Consider the following 18,894-nt stretch of genomic DNA (forward strand, 5'->3'; position numbering starts at 1 on the left):
AGTTTAATGAAATGTGGACTTGCAATTAAGCAAAAGTTAAAAACAATCAGACATTAACAAAAAAAGAGGAAATTTTGTGCAAATAAACTATAGTTTATTTTTTAACCTATTTTCTTTTTCTTTTTTATAATTTTTTTTCCTTCTTCTGCAGCAGGAAGTATAAAGCAATCACTAAATAGGTGGTGTTACTTTCAGCAACTCCAAGAGAAACAGGGAGTGCTCTGCTCATTTAGAAAGGCAGGTCAGAGTTTGAAATCAAGTGTATTGGCTGGATATTTCTGGCCTTAAAAACAACAAAAAAAAAGCCAAACAAAAAAAACCAACCAAAAACTTGTGCTGACAATTTTAAACTAAATGCAAAGGCCCTGTGGTACAAGCATATCAAAGTTTTAACTTTCATGACTCTACCAGCAGATTTAGGAAGAAGTCTTTACATTTCTTCTGCTCTATACAACTTTAAGCCAGGCTGAAATAAAAATAACAAAGCAACAATGTTTTTAGGGATAACAACAAGGACAAAGAGTAAGCATTTAAAAGCAGAATCATGCTGTATTGCTGACTAAGAAAACGCATCATGTAGAATGTGTCGGAAAATGTATAAAAATGGCTCCAAACAGATTCTAAGAAAAAGAAGGAAGGAAACGTCAACATCACACTTCTCACAGCAAAGAGGAAAGATAAATCATCATCATCACATTGATCCTGCAGGTGAGGACAGCAGGATGCTGACAACTCGTCGTGACTTCCCTTGTGGCCTCAGACAAAAGATAAGGAACTCGAGATACAGAGTTTGTGAAAGGGTGAGCAAAACACCAGAAAAAAAAGCAGTGGATGGTTGGAGGAGTGCAGGGAGAGACAGAAACAACTTCACTGTAGTTAAAAGCACTTTTTAATATTGATCAGAAAATTAAGACTGGAAGGGTAAGCACCATTGTAAGTGAGCTGATAATAAACAGCTGCTTGAGTTTTGAAAATTTTAATACTGCTCAGTAACAGTGGCTCACCTCCTTGATCTAAACACCTCGTACTCCCTCATATCTGCCATGAAATGACAACTTTTACCAAGGAGTGTTAATATTTGATTTCAAGGAATATGCTTCTGATGGCATGAAAAATAACAGAACGTACACCTCAATTACAGGAGTGACCTGCCACCCTTGCTGGTGTTATAACCCAAAATTCAGGCAGATGCCTTCTCATCTCTAAGAGAGGGAAACCAGACAAGAAAGAAAACTAGAGTGACAAAACACTGTAAATAAATACATACCTAAATAAGTATGTATTAAAAATACACCATTTTTGTGACAATCTACTTATCACACCTCAGTCTATGACCAGCCACATTCTTTTGAGATTAAAGGGAAACACAACTGATGGTATTTCTTGTGCTCTGCAAGTTAAAAAACATAAAACATGAAAGGAGGGCATTTTAATCACTTGCCTCTTCCCTTCTCTCTTCAGCAGAAGGGACTTTAAGTTCTCGTGCTGTGTCATCCTTGGGATCAAACAAGTAAATGTAATCTGAGGAGTAGCTCACAAGGATCTCTTGGCCATCTTCACTGTAACACAGGGATGTTACCCTGCAGGATTTGTTGTTGAGATGAGGAGGGACAAAACGTGCCACCATTCCAACAGTGCCCCTGCCAGCATAATTCCCTTTATTTAAAAAAATAAATAAATAAAAGTGTGAGGGGAGAGAGGAGAAAGAAAAAAATTACACATTTACTATTGCAAATTTTCAACAGCTTCAATAAACCCCTTATTTAGCATCCAACAAAAGATAACCAGGGAAAAGCTACATATCCTGTAGTTTCTGCAATAATTTTGATCTGGGGAATGACATACCAGATTTTACAGTCTTTATTATGCACATTACAAAAAATAAAAGATGAAAACGCACACACAAATACATAAATGTCTCACGTACCCACCACATGGTGTTGTATGGATCCTGTCAAATGTAGTACAAATGGAAATTTTAGAACCAAAAAACACAAAACAATAATGCAAATCTGTATCTACACACAAATTAGCAAGGAACTCAGTACATGAAACTTCAAAAATTTAGGGAATAGGCCTCTTTTCTACCTAATTTTTTTAAAAAACCTAATTTTTCTTCCAAGACATAATAATACTGTCACATTGAAACTGAAGACCTATACACTACATTGGACTTACCATGCCTTCCCGATCACTCACCTCCAATCCAAACACTAAAACAATCTTAAATTCTAGAATTACAGGTTTGTGGGCAGATAAAAGGTACCTATAAGAAGCTCTAACACTGAAAAAAACAGACTCTTCCAAAACCTCCTAATTTGACATATAACTGTTTCCTACATGGCAGAAATGATTAAATGAAAATCAAGTTTGCTCACTGGACACAGAATACTTGACCTCTTAAAAAAACCAAAAAAAAAAAAAACTCCACACAAACCCAAACATGCAACAGAACACTACATCAATATTTTTTTAAAAATCAGTCTCCAGAATCTTGATTTTTCTCTCGTTTGCTCTCCAGGCCAAATTCACCTTATTCTTGTACTGTACAAGAGCACACACAGAGGACATTTCTGTCAGCCCCCAGAATCTGTTCCCAGGCACTTCTCACAGAATTTTGCTGACCAGTGTGATGAAAGGGAGAGCTCCTACAGAATGTTAGCCTGATGAGAGGGATATTTTTATGTTTAGTGATCTTTCCTGTTCCCTTTCTCCTCCACCACAATCATTAACAGGAAAATGCTGCACAAAATGACAGATTTTCTGCCACTGGTTATTGACATGAATGTCACATCTGTATTATTAATTCCTATGTGTCCAAACAAACACTGAGCATACATTAGAACCAAGAGCTAAGTTAGAATGATATAACACATTTTTGTGCACCTGAATTTTTAAAATAAAATCCTTAGGTAAGCATCTGAAGCATGCCAGCTTTCACCTGAGGAATTTGCAGCTTTTCAGTGAAACTGTGTTAGATACAGCAATAACTGCTGCAAAGGCAAGCACAGTGCAGGATATTACAGAGTTCATAAGATCTCCTCACATAAGAAGCATCAAGTTCCAGCATAACAGAGTACCAGACAAGAACTTAATTAAAATACAGGTGGACCACTGGAGGCTGCAATCTCCAGCTTTTTGGAATCCTGGAATCACACGTTTCAAGACAAAATAAGAGACACTACAAAAGGTCTTTTTCTGCATTCAGTACACAATGCATTCTAAGATGCATGAAGAGATTAGGTTTACTTCCTTGAAGATTTCTGCATTAGCAAATATTAGAGTGAAATGACTCTATTATCACAAACCATAGTTCCCAGAGAAGAAAGCTACACTTCTGCAGTGTTAACTTGAGTCATTCACCATCTGTTTTGAAAATAACCTGAATTTGGCACTGCCAATGGGTAGAAATGCTCGCTGCAGAGTGTGGCTCTTACCTGTTGCCCTTGTGCCGAGCATTCTCCTGTCATAGATCCTCACTGAGCTGTCAGAACAGCCCACAGCCAGATAGTAGGGGATGGGTGGACAGATAGCGACAGAGGTGGCAGCACGACGACAGTTTATTAAAATATCCTGCAACACACAAAAATGCAGCATTGAAATAACAGCTCTGAACATTTGAAGTGTAATTATTTTTCTTTGTTTTGCCTTGGTTTTTTGTTTGTTTCAGGACACAGGCCCCTCCCTTAGTCAAGGAGATTTTGAGAAAACAGGTCTGGCCCTGTGAAGATTGATCATAAATGTGTTATCAGGAAAGCCACTGCACAGAAGGAAAACTATCAGAGAAACAAAACTGGCACCAGAACAGCTAAAAAAGAAACCAAAACAAAACAAAACCACAGGAACAACATTTAAAAATATATAAGCTAAAAATTACAGATTTATAAACTACCTTGCACCTTGGATTTTCTTATGGAAATACAGTAACTGTGGAGGGAGAAAAGTACTAAATATGCAGAAACATATTAATTTTAATTTATTAATTAACAAATTAATTAAAGGATCGGAGTAGGTTCCATCTACAGGCAGATAACTGGATAGAAGGGAAAAAATGAAAGAAACGCCTAGAACTGGTAAATGTGTACAAGGTTGAACAAAATTAATCAAGACTAGCAATACATACTTCGAGAGTTTTGTTCCAATTCAGTATTAAAATTGTTTCTAAAATTCAAACACAGTGGACAGCACCACCACCTTACCTTCTAGGGTCATACCAGTGATATAATTTATTACCAAATCTTTTCTTACAGAGGGACAAAGGATGCTCAAGAACACAAGGCTGCAGATGATTCTCAAGGCTCATTTTTTGCCTCCAGTTTTGCACTCTACATTATTCGTGTAAACCAGACTAAGAGATTCAATTTCAACAGACATATCTTTTTTACCATATCTGAAGCCTCACACAAAAGCTTATAAAATAAGAGAGATATTAAAATTAAAGAAGAAAAATTAAAAAAGACTCCCCAAGCTTTTACTGTTTCTTGGGAAAAATGTCATCTCGATCAACAACCCTAAAATCTATTATTTCTAAAAGTTTTACCAGAACTCATATCCTGTGTTTGTGTCATGCACAGCTCTACATTCAGGATATCTTTATCAAAAGATTGTTTTTAAAGTCATCTTTATGAAAAGGTTTTGTTCTTACATCTTTACAATCTTCCTTTGTGCAACTTGTTTTGATGCGAGTATCAAACCATCTCACGGTGCCATCCTCACCACAAGAGAGGAAAGTGTAGGGATCATTTGGTACTGTCATAATCTGCTCCAAAGAAAGAAAAAATAAGATTATTAATACCTCCAGAAATAGCACTAATTTAAAAGTAAAAGCATCAATATTTTGAGCAGCACTAAGACAATTAGGACTCAAGTCAAGCTTTTCAGTGAAGTAATAAGAAAAATTGAAAAACTGATGATGCTTCTTCATTTTCAAGAAAAGGTTTGAAGTCAAAGGAAACTTTTAAATGTCAAAGATTAAATGTCCATAGGTCAAGGCTTACAGTTGTTTCTGTTATCTTTTAATACACAACATTCATTTACTGCAATCACTTTTCAGATAACTTATCAGTTTGCTGCAGTAATTCAACAAAAGCTCAGTTTACTCTCTATCAAGTAATAGGAGACAATTACAAACAAAATCCTCAGAAGTCTGAATGCCTTGAAAATACTAAATGGCTTTTAATCCGATTGGGCCACCCCTTTACTTTCTAGGTAGTTCCCTGCAGCAAGTCTGCATTAAAGGCTGTTACCAACCTACCTCCTCACTGCTATTTTTTTTTAAGAGAGCACCATATTGAACCATTTTCCTAAGCTCAGCCCTTCTCCACCTAGGGATGACTGATGGAGTCTCACATGAATGGCTTCACTCAAAGCCTCCTCAAGACAAAATAAAAAGGCAAGTGACCATAATGTTAAATATGACCTGAATTCCACAGGTCAATGAATACACAGGAAATGCCAGGTTTTTTACACTCTGTCTCTTAAAACAGAAAACAGAGAATATTGCGGCAGTATTTTTCTCTTCCTACACTCCTGCTACTATTTCAGTAGAAATTTATAAAGCAACGAAAATGGTTAATAGTGTTATACATTCATTGCACACAGAGCATCAGTGATTCTTTAACATTTTTAAATGTAATGATTTATCCCCCCCCACTTCCCAAAACTCTTAATAAAAGTAACCTATGGATATCTGCAAATCTCTCTACCTGAAGTGGGGTTAGTAAGGTAATAGCTGAAGGATTCAGCCTCTCCTGTAATGCTCAGCACAATAACTGAAACAATGCTTGCTGTGCCAAATAAGAAGTTTAATTTACAGAACAAAGCCAAGGTTTGAATACCAGTAGAACAATAAACTTCTGAGCTATGACCACTAGTCCTCAATATATCAGTGTAACACACTGAAAAGGCTTATTTTCACTACACATTTCATTAAAATTAACTTTATTTGCGTAGTTATAAAAACCAGCAATTGTCCTTCAATCCACTAAATTCTTCCAGCATTTAGCAGAGCTTTCAGTGAAAACATTTTGCTCCAACAATGTTGCTGAATGTGGCAAGCTCTTATTTCTAGTAGCTGTACTTTATTTCTGTTCACACTGATGCTATTTCACCCTATACATGTAATACAAGCTGCACATGGCAACTTTTATGCTTGGTGCTTACAAACATCCTAAGTACTTTATAAGCACTAAACCAGAGAAATGGAGAAGTGCAAGCTCCGATAACTGAGTCAATATTACTACATTTAAGTTCAACAAGTACACATTATAGATATAAAATTGGTTTTTTACTAACTAAAAACTTGTTTGCTACTTAACTTTAAAAGTGTATAGCTATATGATCATTTTACTATACTTAAAACAGGAAAGTAAGAGGTGTCCATAAAAGTACAATGTCTGAAATGCAATTCACATGAACGGCAATAAAGAAAAGCATTTGGCTGAGTAAAAATAAACTTGTCATGGCCTTGTACAAACAATAAACTCTTCAGCACATGTCTCAAGAACTTCTCCCTCTGCTTATTCTATTCTCACTCAGAACTAAAAACAATTGTACAATTATCTCACAGTTTACAACAATCGACACCAATTTCCACATTCTTCTGCTTCATGTTTTTGCAACATCTTGAACTGGCACAAACTCCAAGAACTGTATAAATTCAAACCACATTCAAATTTAGAATTGGTACCTCAGGGGCAGCTTTTAGCTTTTGTTATTTAGAAAACCCAGTGAGTCAAAGTTCTATATTTAACATGACGATGTGGTTACATACAGCTGGGCAGTAACATCACAATATTTGGAAATTCTCTCCCCACTCCAGGAACCTCTCAACGACAAAGTTGGGTTATGTCAGAAGCTGAAGCTGTGTCTCAGCCATTTGCTTAAACCCCCTGCTATTTGCTCTATTATATTTTCAAAAAAGGGTGTTATGCCACAAAACTCATGAATTTTATGTTCAAATATCAGGTTTAAGACACAGCAACAGCATTTCTTTCCTTCGTAAAAAGTATCTCCCAAAATGTACTATAAACACATCTTTTTGTAGAGAGCTCAAATTTAGGTATGTTAAACCTCAGTGCAAAACAGGATAAGAAAAATAACTTCAAAGAGACAGAGTTATTACAACAGTCAATGTCATATAGAGGTCTTGATATTCCTTCCATTAATTGTGTTTTAAAGCAGCATAAACAACCAAAACTGTATCACACTCCTGTCATTCAAAACAACAATAATGCCCTCTCAACATTATTGCTGAATAAAAATCATCCCAAATAAGACCATTTTGACTGTGCAACGTAGCAGGCAAATGTAATTGGTGTAATTACGGCCATAACACTTTTACTATGTGAACAAAAATTAGCTCTGGCAGTACCTCAGTCACTTCCTTTTTTCACACATTCCAGTTCTTTTTATGAGAAGTTTTTAAAGATTTTGTTCACTAAAATGCAAAGAAAGATATCTAAAAGCTTGCTATGAATTCTGAGCTGAATAGTTAAAAAAGCAATGGATTTGGGGGTTTTTTCCTGTGTGCGTACTGTGTTGGTGTCAAAAAACCCCAACAAAACAGTGAAAGAAACAGGAATATTTACAACCTAAGAAAAAAATTGCAGTATTTTTTCTATTTTAAGCACAGTAAGTTTTGCAAGCAGCAGCTTTTGCTGCCATTTAAAAGAAGCAGCTAGAACAATAAATCTTATTATCTTCCTGACTTTAGTAACACTTTGCTTCCTCACTTGCCTAATTTGTATGAACAAAACTTCCAAGGGAGGACTGAAAACACTGTTGCTAAATTTACACCTAAAGAGTTAACTAGAATACACAATAGAAAAATTATCTACAACTGTAAACACATTTTTCAGATTAAGTTGTTCACACATGCTGAAATAAGCATTTCTTAGAAGGATTTGAATTGTGAAAAAGGCATGAAACTGCTGAAAAGTTCAGAGAAGGGGGGAGAGGCAGGGGGAAAAGAATAAAAATAAAAATGCAAAACAGCCACTGCCCCCAACCCCAACCTACGTCAGGAAGAAATTCACAGCACAATTTAAATCTGTTTTGCTCTGCAGAACATTCATTCTGAAGGTGAATTAATATTTCCAAAATGGTCTTAACAGCACCACTTTTTGGAAAGTTCTCAATTTAATTTAGCACATTTCTCTCTTCAAGCCTACTTCAGGAGGGAAAAAAACATACTCAAAAATGACAGAAGAAAAGTTCTGTAATTCTCACTGAAACAAAGTTTTCAGCAGTCTGGTTAAAATCTTGGGCAACAATACAACAAAATATGTATTTTACCCATCTCAAAAATAAGATGTATTTTGTGAGGTACCTCGTAGGTAGTCCCATAGTGGCAGGTGTACTGGCATTGCCTGTTGGTCTCTGCATCCTGTTCAACATTCGTGTAGAAAATGACTCCGTCTCCAGAACAAGAAACAATCTGTTTGTCATTGGTGCATGGTAAGAACTTTGCACTGAAAATATTGGCCCTGTGTCCTGAGCGAATTGTTGTGAGAACCTAAAGAACAAAGAAAAAGGGAGGCTGCATCAGGTCAATGTTTTCCAAGCAGATAAAGAATGGGGAAATAACTCAGACTGTGAAATAGAGCCTATGCACAGGCTGCCAGGGACCCACAGTTCAATACAACAGAACAGAGAAGCTGCCTTTACACCAAATTTCTTTTAAGAAGAAAGTGGCTCTACAAGAGAGAATTGCTCAGGCACTTGCATGAAGTAGTCTGCAAAATACAAGGGCTGGAATGCAGCTGCCACCTTTTGTTTTTGCAATGCTGGTTACACATCACATCAGGTTTCTCCAAGTGAAACATTAGTCAGGGTGATGGTGCAGCCACCCACCATGTCAGTGAGGAGAGACTTAGAAGATCTGGAATATTTTAAGGCAAGAAGAACAAGGCACTGTAATCCAAGCCGACTTTATAGACTTTAAAAATTGATGTTACTCTTAAATTCACTCTGGAAAGGAGGACTGAAGTTTATAAGGAAGGATGTTTTGGAACTAGCCAAAAATAAATAAACACTTAAGAACTTGATTACAGGGCAATAAACCAAGACTTGACTTAGTCTCTCATTCATCTCCAGTAAAGCAGAGAAACATATGATTTACTTCACCATCACAGCTGATTTTAAAGACTTTGTGGTGACCCTTTATCCTTCCTCACATACTTATTAGTCTACCAAAACTGAAAAAACCTCCACATGCCTTCCTGTGAACAAGTGAAAATTATATTCTTATTTCCCCCATCTGCAGCACTTAAACCTGAATTTTCACCACTTCCATTAGACAAAAAATACCAAGTTGTTTAAAGCGCTATTTCACACTTTTTAAATAATTCCCACTAAAAAAGTTTTAACAGTGTATCTGCATATTCTGAAAGGTACACAATATTGATAGCTGAAGTCTATTTTTGCTACTCTACCTAGCTCATAACAGAAAATATGGTGATAAGGGTATTGGGTAAGATGACAGAATTACAGCACAGTTCTGATACAAATTTTCTCCCTTTTCCTGTATTGATTTTCTTACTCAAGCCAGAGAAAATAAGCTAACACAATTGTAACACTCATAAAAAAATCACATTTCTAGTACCTTTCAGGAATAACACTAATTATTGAGTCTTCTTGCTGGTACCTGCTATTTTATAATTGCATTTGCATGTACTGGAAGAAAAATAATTTAAAAATCATCTTCTGCTCTGCTGTTACAAAAAATAAATAACTCAGCTAACTGAAAAAAAAAAAAAAAAAGAAAACAAGACACCCGCCCTATTCCTCATTAGGCTTAAGTAAAGGAGTAGTACACAACAGGGGGGGAAAATTGTCCCATGAAAGGATAAAGCTAAAATTGCAGCACCTTTTAAAATACTGCAAAATTTTAATGTAAAACTGATAATAAGTAACTATCCCACAGTGGCATATTCAAATGAACTCTGCCCAATAAATAACATTGAACATCCTTTATTTGTGTGAAAAATTCTTACTCTGCATGTCTCTCCACCAACACTCACTTTGGAATATATCCATCATCTACTTCACAGCTGTCTTGGATACCTCTTTTCCAGCAGAACTCCCAGTGCCAGAGAAGCCCTATCTAGTCATACTGATCTGAACTTTGTCAGTAATTGAAACGAAGAGACGAAATTTGGAAGCTATGGCTTATTTGGGGAGGTGACCAAAAGGGCCTTACCTATAGGTACAGGCAACACTCCAAATCACTACCATTTTCCCACCACAACCCTTCAGGAAAGCCAAGTATTGCTTTCTACTCAAACTCTCTTCCACCATACCAACCATACATTTTGTTTCTCCTACACATTTAATTTTTGAGCATGTCCACAGGGTTTAATTGTCAGCCTCTGAGAAGGCACAGCTGAGAGCATCTGTTCTACCAAACTAACAGCAGTTCCTTCAAGAGAGAAGTGTGGGACAGTGCCACTACCTGACTGATGCCAGCTGGCACTACTGGAGCCTTTCAGCTGTGTTGTAACCCTTATTTCAATACAAATTATTCTCCATCCACCTGCAGGCACACACAAGGCAATGTAATTTTACACTGGAGTGAACTATTTTAATCAAGATTGGCACCCTAACAATGTTACGCAGAAAGACAACTCAGTACATTACACAGAGCAAAAGCAAATACAATATTTTAAAACTGAAGTGAGAGGAAGATAGTTTATCTGACTACAAGATTTCACAAGAATTACTGAATCCTATTGCTGGTTCTGACACTAATCTGTGGTGAGACCATGTTCCCTTTGTGCCTAGCCATGTACCGTAAAATGGGATAATACCAATGTCACAAAGGATTAGAACACTAAGGTTTTAAAACACTGCGAAGCTTTATTCCCATTTATAAACACTAGGAAGTGCATATTATCTTTGCCACATAATAATTAATAACTGAAAACTGATATATTGAAAAATATCTTTAATAAGTTGAAAAATAATAACTTGCATCCTATTTGAAAATTAGCAGCCAGAAACAAACCTACCTTTCTGCTGTAGGGATTACTAATTACCAGGTTGGTGTCATCTGAACCAGATAAGATATACTCTCCTGTATCATTCCAGCAAATTGTATTCACCTGCATTAATAAAAAAAAAAGAAATTTGTTTAGACTTACATTAATTCAATTTTCACCATATTATAACATCAATACTCATCCAACACTACAGAAATAGGAGTTAACAAATTCAACTGAAATGATGTAATTTCTAAGCAGCTAGCATAAAAAAAAAAAATTGTGTTTTTAAAACAAATTGATAAGGGAATCACCTGCTTCACCTATGGCATCTCAATTACTCCCTCTGCTCCTCAAGAGTTCATCAGGTAAATTAAGCTTCCCACAGTAGCCACAATTTTACACATTGAGGTGCTTTAATGTACCGAATCTACTCCACAGAGAGTTCTCTGAATTTGAATGGGAGGGCATCACAGTGCTCCCATTATTGTATCTTCACCATATCCAAATTCTGACCATCCACTGCTTTGCACACTTTTCAGTGACCACACCTTCTCAGGGCAAAGCACTGCAGAATCCATCCCAGATCCCTTTTGAAAAGTGTGAGTACGCTGGGAAAGAAGAATCCTACAGTGAGGTACAGAATTGTATTGGGAGAGCTTTACAATACATTTCCTTATCAATTCTCCTTTTCACAAGACTGTGCTTAACAATGTGTCAGTGAAACAAAGCTGTGAAAGCACTCAAAGTCCAGGAAGCTCAAAAAGTATCCTCCAAGCACCAGCTCATGCACAAGCACCAAAGACTGCATGCAAGACCATCATCATTTCAAGTAAGCCTCTAAAATACCTTCAAGTGTCAAACTGCAGCCATCACCATTTTCTGCTGGCTAGATTCTGTTGGCAGAACAGCTGCCTTAGTGTGATGTATCAGAGTGGACTACAGAATTGGTAAAAAACCCACTTTGTTCTAAATTATTTTCTTATGCCTTTTTTTTTTTTAATTCAAATGTTTCACTCCGAGCCCCCCCAAACATAAATAATTTTTGTTTAAAATAAATGTACCCATTCTAGTTACTGTTTAAATGGCAAGTTTAGTTGGGGTTAGTTGCAAAATCAGTTGGCAGTTTCAGGTGCATCACAGGGACATTACCACCTTGATATTCTCAGGTGGAGGAACTTGAGGAGAGATCTTGGTGTTAAACAAACATGCCTATGCCAGGATTAGCTCAGTGCTCAGCAGCAGATACTGCTAGGATTTATCAGGAAATGCACAGAAGAGCAGGGTACACATCCATGCATGGCAATCCCACGTCTTCCACGCTATGCAGTTTGGGCTCATATCCCACTCCTGTATTCTCCATTTCTATTACTGCCCACTTGGAAAGAGAAACTATGACAAGGAATTACTGGGCTATCTATTACATATAGATATCTAAAACTTTTTATTGCAAGAAGCAAATAATTTGTACCGCTCTAGGGAAGGGATATGATAGAAGCTTAAGAAAACATGAGTGACATGGAAAAAGTAAGAAATAATTTTCCGTGGATCTTCACAGTACAGGAAATGGAAGGCCTTAAATGAAACCATCAGATGACACACAGCTTTTTAATGAAACTGGAAATCATTGTTGTGGAGCACCCTAAATACCAGAAGTGGAAGAATATACGTATTCATCAAAGAAAAATGGTCAGAAAGAAAGGTGCAGCTTCCACCTCCATCTGCCCATTAAAGTGCAATGTGTTCTCCAGAACAGCTATCAAATACAGCCTGCTTGCCCTGCCTCTACTTCCTTCAAAAATATGTGCTGGCCACTCTCAGGGCCAAGTTATCGGGCTCCACTGAGCTTTGGTATGACCTTGCATGGCTACTCTTATGATTTTATAACTCTGGCTGTCAATCACTGAGAACCACAATTTCAGTTAGCCCCCAGAACCATCTATCATTGAAATAACCTGTCCTGACAATGGCTGTACTCTAAAATGTTGTCAAACATTGCACAGTACTACAGCAAGGGCAAACACACAACCCAACAATGTTTATTTTCATCTACATTTCCTCTCAGGCAGAAAAATATTATTATCGTTGCCCTAAAGAAACCAAAATGCTAATGTAGAAATACAGGAATAGAAACAAAAACAAAACACTGAAAAAACAAGGAAGCAACAGAAAAATTTAAAGTCATGATGTGAGAAATAAGACTTAGCACAAATATTAAACAAACGGAGGGGGTGGATGTGTATATTTACGTACAAACCGAAAATCTGATGGACAGCAAAACAGAGAAAACATTGAAGATGCAAAGGGGAAACAAGATTATCAAAATTGCTGCGCCACAAGCCTACAAAAGACATCAATCATTCTTCTCCCAAATTCCAATTTCATTGCAACAATTGCCTCAGTTGAGCAATTTCAATACACCCTACCCAGATCAAAGTTGGTTCAAAAAACCTGAAGTAAGATGACATTAGCAAGTGCGTACTAGAGGTCTGTAACTAAATAGGCTTTTTAGTCTGTAAACAATCACCTTCTCAACATTACTGACAATAAATAAATAAAAAAGTAACGAAGTCTTTCAGTCAAATAAGCTTGGTTTGGGTTTTTTTCAGAGACTTTCCAGTCAACACACACAGTATTTGGTACAACCTAGACCAACAGTGAATAACCCCAACAAATTTGCATACGGATCACTAAAAGCAGATGCTCAACAAAAGCAAAAAAAAATAGTTCTTGTCTCATTCCAAGGAAGCAAACTCACTATTAAAATATAATGTAAAATGAGGACTGGCAAGAAAACTGGTTTTTATTTTGAAAAAGCTACAGATTTGTACTCCCAGCACTGCCACTCAACACCCAAGTAAAAGCCTAATGTAACAGTTCCTACACTGAGGGTTTGGAAATCTCGGGAAAGGTGTTGGAGCCAAAACAAAGGATACATCAAACACAAATGACAGACAATTACTAACAAGGTAAGAAAAGTCAAAGGGTGTGTAATTAGCTTTTTTCTATTAAGTACTCCACACTATTAATTGTATCTAATTTCATTTGTCACTCATCTAGCCTTGCAAGGAGGCAGCAGGCACTTCTGATTCATTAGTCAATTAGTCAGATAGTAAATTTATATCTCTGTTTTCCTCAAAGACAATGCAGGAGGCAGTAGAGCCAGTCCTTAATACCTGAAAAAGCAAACTCCTTGCTTCTATGCAAAGTGACAGCAGAATCAACTCTTTTGCAAACAGAAGAGATTAACAGAATACAAGCAATAGAAGAAAAGGAATAAAAATGGCTGTAGATGTCCAGAATAACAGGAATACCCCCCAAGCAAGGAAGGGCGTGAAAAAGGCAGCGCTCATCATGTGTGGAGGACAAGGTAAAAACTGTGTTTCTAACAAAACACAAAAGCCCTATGCCAATTTAAGCCTGGCTTTGAGGACTACACCTAAAAATGACTTGTTCCCAAGTGCCATCCTGAAGATGAATGCTATGAAGGACTGGTTTGTTATTGATTTGAATGCCTATACATAGAAATGAGAAATTACTCCTTCAGGAAATCTTCATTATTTTAAAATATAGTGTTTACTCCTGTCAAGTGCTCCATCTACATCCTGCATTTCAACCTTCCTCAGCTTTCCCAGGACCAAAATGAGAAGAAAATAAACTGTATTTTTACTGCAATTCAATATGGTTTAGAGCTGTTTTATCCTCTACTTTTCTCACACTTCATCGCTGCTGGTCCAGATTGCTTCTCTTTCAACATTTCTCCTTTGGATTTAATCTCTTCATACAGAACAGCTCACCTAACTCTGTACATTTCCTCATCTTCTTAAGCTCCCTTTAGAGCTAACACAGAAAATGGCAAGTTCTGGCATATAAATGATCTTACTGAATTTGACCATGTGAACCTTGTTGAAAGGGGCAGATCCTGCCCTGGAAGGATGATAAGGCTACAAGCAGACATCAACAACTCTGTAGAACCAATTCAATTACTTCACACACTACTGCTAGAAACTGCGTCTTCAAACCAAGGGGAAAACGGGACTGTTTCAAAGAAACAAAAGGTGAAAATACTCATTTTTAAACAAAAAAAGATGCTATGGCAATATTACTGTTACTAGAGCATGGATATGTGAAATAATTCATAGAATATTCCCTTCTTCACAGATATCCTGCCTGGGTATGATTATACACACAGCTGTATCTCCCACAGGATCTCTCTTTCGTGTAACAGATAGGAACTTGGACTTTACTTTTACCCTCAATTAGTAAAAAAATTTCTTGCCTTAAGTAAGTTGTCCACCGTGTCCAATTACACAGCACGCTTTATACAGAAAATATAAGTCACAACTTATTCAACAGAACAATGCAAAACTTCTTAAAAACACCAATCAACCAAACAGCAACCTAAGAAAACCCCAAACCCCTGCCATCCAACTCTCATAAAAAAAACCCCAACCACCCAAAATCCAAACCCAGAAACACCCTTTAATAGGACAATAAGGCATTCATCCCCCATATTTGAAATGCATGCTGAGTCAGGAGTTGTGGGAAGAAGAAAAGAGAAGAAAAAGAGCCTAATTACTATTGATGGTAATAAGCAGTTCAATCAGTATAAGCATTTTAATTTCATTGACTTCTATTTCACTTTTTTTTTAAAGCAAATAGTAAGAAATTATACTGAGTGATTGTTAGCCATAAAAGATTATTCCTTGCAAAAGACCACACAATAAATGAGGTAAGACCTCCCAACAGCCCATTCCTTAAAGGTGTACAGTTCTGAGCAAATTTAACTTCTTAAGACATTTTTTCAAACTGTAGTATTTCAATACTGTAGTATTTTAAACACCTGCAAATAATGCTCTAAGTTTACAGTTAAAGCATTTTCCACCCACAAAAACAATCAGGCCATATGTTAAAGCATACTTTAAAAGCTAACACAATCAAATTGGGATTAGTTTTCAAATACATATCCCTCTGGTAGTGCCAAGCAATACCAAAAGCCAACACCAAATCTGCAATTTCTATTACATGAGACAGAGGCAGATAATTGAAATAGAGATCAGTCACTTAATTTTTAACAAGTAGTGAACAAATACTGTTTTCCTGTCTTCTGTTTTAATAAGAAAAAAAGTACTATTCTTACAAAGAAATAAAGAAAAAATAAAGAAAAAACCCCAGTCAACTTCAGGAAAAGAAACTTGAAAAATTTCATCTTAAGTATTTGAGGAGATGAAAAATTACTAGAGAAGAAATTCTAAAGTAAAACACCACTGTTACAATCTTGAATATAAAATTAATAAATACACATAGTATCATAGAACTGTTTGAGTTGGAAGAGACCTTACATCATCATTGTTGTAACATTTCTTGAAAAAAAAAAAAAGAGAAATCCATATATTTGTTCCATTACACCAACACCATCTGTACCAGAACATAAACTCATAATGGTAGTCAGTACAGGAAAAGTAGCTCACATTTTATGTACAGCAATTCTAATCCTTGCCTTTCGTAGACTTTCCAGGCTCACAAAAACATAGGCACATCAAAATCAAACTTCTGATCTCAAGAAGGCTGAATGTTAACAACACTCGTTCCTTAAAACTACTACTGCATTCGTTAACAACTATAACACTCCTTAATTAAAAGTCAAGCTAAAATTATGCTTCCATTTGAACAGCTTTAGAAATATTCATGGTAAAGTATGAATGCTGCACTTACAGTTTCATTTTTTTATAGAATACTTTCATTTTTCAGGTATTTTGTACAACGAAGACTTTAACAACCATGAATTTCTGCTCTCTTCCTGAAAGGTAACATGGCATCCTCTTTGTCCTGAACCCAGTTTAGCTAAAACTTTTTATTTAAAAGGATATATCTTAAAATATTTGGACCACTTTCAAAAATTAGTATTTAAATAAGCAATATTTCAAGTTCTGCTATTGCCTTTCAGGAAGGCTTATTTTTGTTTTCATTGTCTCTTTAAGTCAACATGTAGCACTTGATGATTTGCTTTTCAGAACTGGAAAAGAAAACTTTATTCATGTTTTGAGTGATTTAAGTCAACACAGTATAACACAAACAAACAAACAAACTTCATTTCAAGGTTTAAGATTAGTCCTAACTGAAAAGGTAAGAATGTGTTTAACTGGCAGGAGAGATTAATTCATTCAGCAGTAGACACAGCATTAATGTACAGGAATGGGATTTTGTTTTGCTTCAAAGGTAAAGTGTCAGATATTCGAGAAGAAACAAATAGCTAGAGAATTCAGATGTAGGTCTCTACAAACAGAATGGTCCTGCTCAGCTTTAATAGACAAATATATTTGCCTTTTTAAGTTAAGGGACTATTACCACGGCAACGAAATCACAATTTAACAGTTTTTAACAAACAAAAAAGCAACAAGTGACTTACACATCCATCATGCACATTCAAGGTTGCTTCAAGTTTTAATCTTTGGATAAATTCTCTTCTCCCTGTGAAGAAAAATACCAATTACATAATTTTTAAAAACTGAAGTAGTTAAGAGCCTGCTAGTGACCATTCACAGGTAAAAACCTAAAGAGTAAAGAACCAGAATATAAATTTGAATCTTAAAACAATTCATACGGTTCTCCTTTTACAAATCCTAAGACAAGCATGACATTTTCTGGTTCTTCTACCGCCTTTCATAATGCAGAAATGGCAAAATGAACATCTCAAAGGTTTGCAAGCTGATGTTTCCTCTAAAACTAATAGCTAGAAAACAGAAATTAACCCTGTGGTTATTTGGTTCACTTAGCTGAGAGGGAGCAAGTATAACACGGTTCAAAAAGTACAACCCTTGCATTTGGAAAAGCAACATTTAAGACCAGTAACATTCCATTTCACAAAAATGGTGTGAAAGGAAGACATGAAGGATAAAGATGAAATCTGTAAATGCATATTAAGACAAGGCCCCAGGAACTTTTATGTACTATATGCTATATACCAACTGATTTACCACTGCACTCAAAAACATTACAGTACTAAAGACATGAAGAGGGAAAATTACAGTATATTGACAAAAATCTGGTCTTTTCCTGAACTAAATGTTTAAACACATGGCTCCAACTTTCATTTCAAGTGTCCTGTTTTTATGGAAACAGTTTATACTGAATTTAATATTCCCCAGAATGCACTTTCAGAAAAAAAAAAAACCAACCTGATAAACCTAATATTTTTTACTTCAATCCCAAAAACTCTTACATTCAAGGATCATTACACCTTTTTTAATTCTGTGTTTATACATGTCTCAGAACAAAATTCCACGTAAGAGCATCAGACTGTAGACCTATGCTATGTTACACTGTTTCCAAACATGTAACTATGAAATTCACTCAAAATTAACCTAAAAACCCTAGAATCAGGAAAAGAACCCACATCTGAAAAATCCTACATTTCTGAACTTGCTTTGGTTCAGCTCAAGGCAGAACCATGTCAGAGCCCGGTGATGCCTCTGGCAGTGTAGCACAAATTTGGAAAAGTAGTTTCTCCTCTCTCCACTTGCTTCCTCTGAATGCTTTTTATTTCTCCCATATAGTCTCCAGCCCTGAAAAAGAACATCTGATATCCACACACCTGGTCCCTCACAACCACCTGGCTGGAAGCAGGCACTGAGCATCCCTGCCACACTCCATCCTCAAACGCCAGGACACCCTTCCAGCAGCACCAACTCCCGCAGCTACACCTGCACCCCCATCCAATGTTCATACAGCTTTCCCTCCATCCAAAGGTCTGGGTTTGATACCTCCGTTTTGCTGGATCAAAATTCAAAATTGCTTATAACACAGCTTAAGAACCACATTAGAAGACGATCATACTTTGGCAAAATATTTTTTCTTTTTCAAGAGAAGGTACTTAGTGGGTGAAATGGTTATAAAGTGCTTGCACTTAAAGCAC

The 18,894-nt window shown here is 36.3% G+C and overlaps 1 protein-coding gene across 7 annotated transcripts in view; it reads right to left on the minus strand.

Annotated features, from left to right (window-relative positions):
* The window catches only part of DCAF6 (DDB1 and CUL4 associated factor 6), a 77,688-nt gene that overhangs the window by 44,231 nt on the left and 14,563 nt on the right, over positions 1-18,894 (minus strand). For all 7 annotated transcript variants that reach the window (XM_032095966.1, XM_032096004.1, XM_032096015.1 and 4 more), the window contains 6 exons: positions 17,389-17,450; positions 11,010-11,102; positions 8,330-8,515; positions 4,646-4,759; positions 3,438-3,573; positions 1,442-1,656 (listed from right to left, as the gene is read on the minus strand). In XM_032095966.1, the coding sequence (XP_031951857.1) occupies positions 1,442-1,656; positions 3,438-3,573; positions 4,646-4,759; positions 8,330-8,515; positions 11,010-11,102; positions 17,389-17,450 (806 nt within the window). Of the gene's footprint in view, positions 1-1,441; positions 1,657-3,437; positions 3,574-4,645; positions 4,760-8,329; positions 8,516-11,009; positions 11,103-17,388; positions 17,451-18,894 lie in introns of those variants that run through there.

The sequence above is a fragment of the Corvus moneduloides genome, chromosome 2 (genome assembly GCF_009650955.1).
Source record: "Corvus moneduloides isolate bCorMon1 chromosome 2, bCorMon1.pri, whole genome shotgun sequence".
Classification (NCBI taxonomy): domain Eukaryota; kingdom Metazoa; phylum Chordata; class Aves; order Passeriformes; family Corvidae; genus Corvus; species Corvus moneduloides.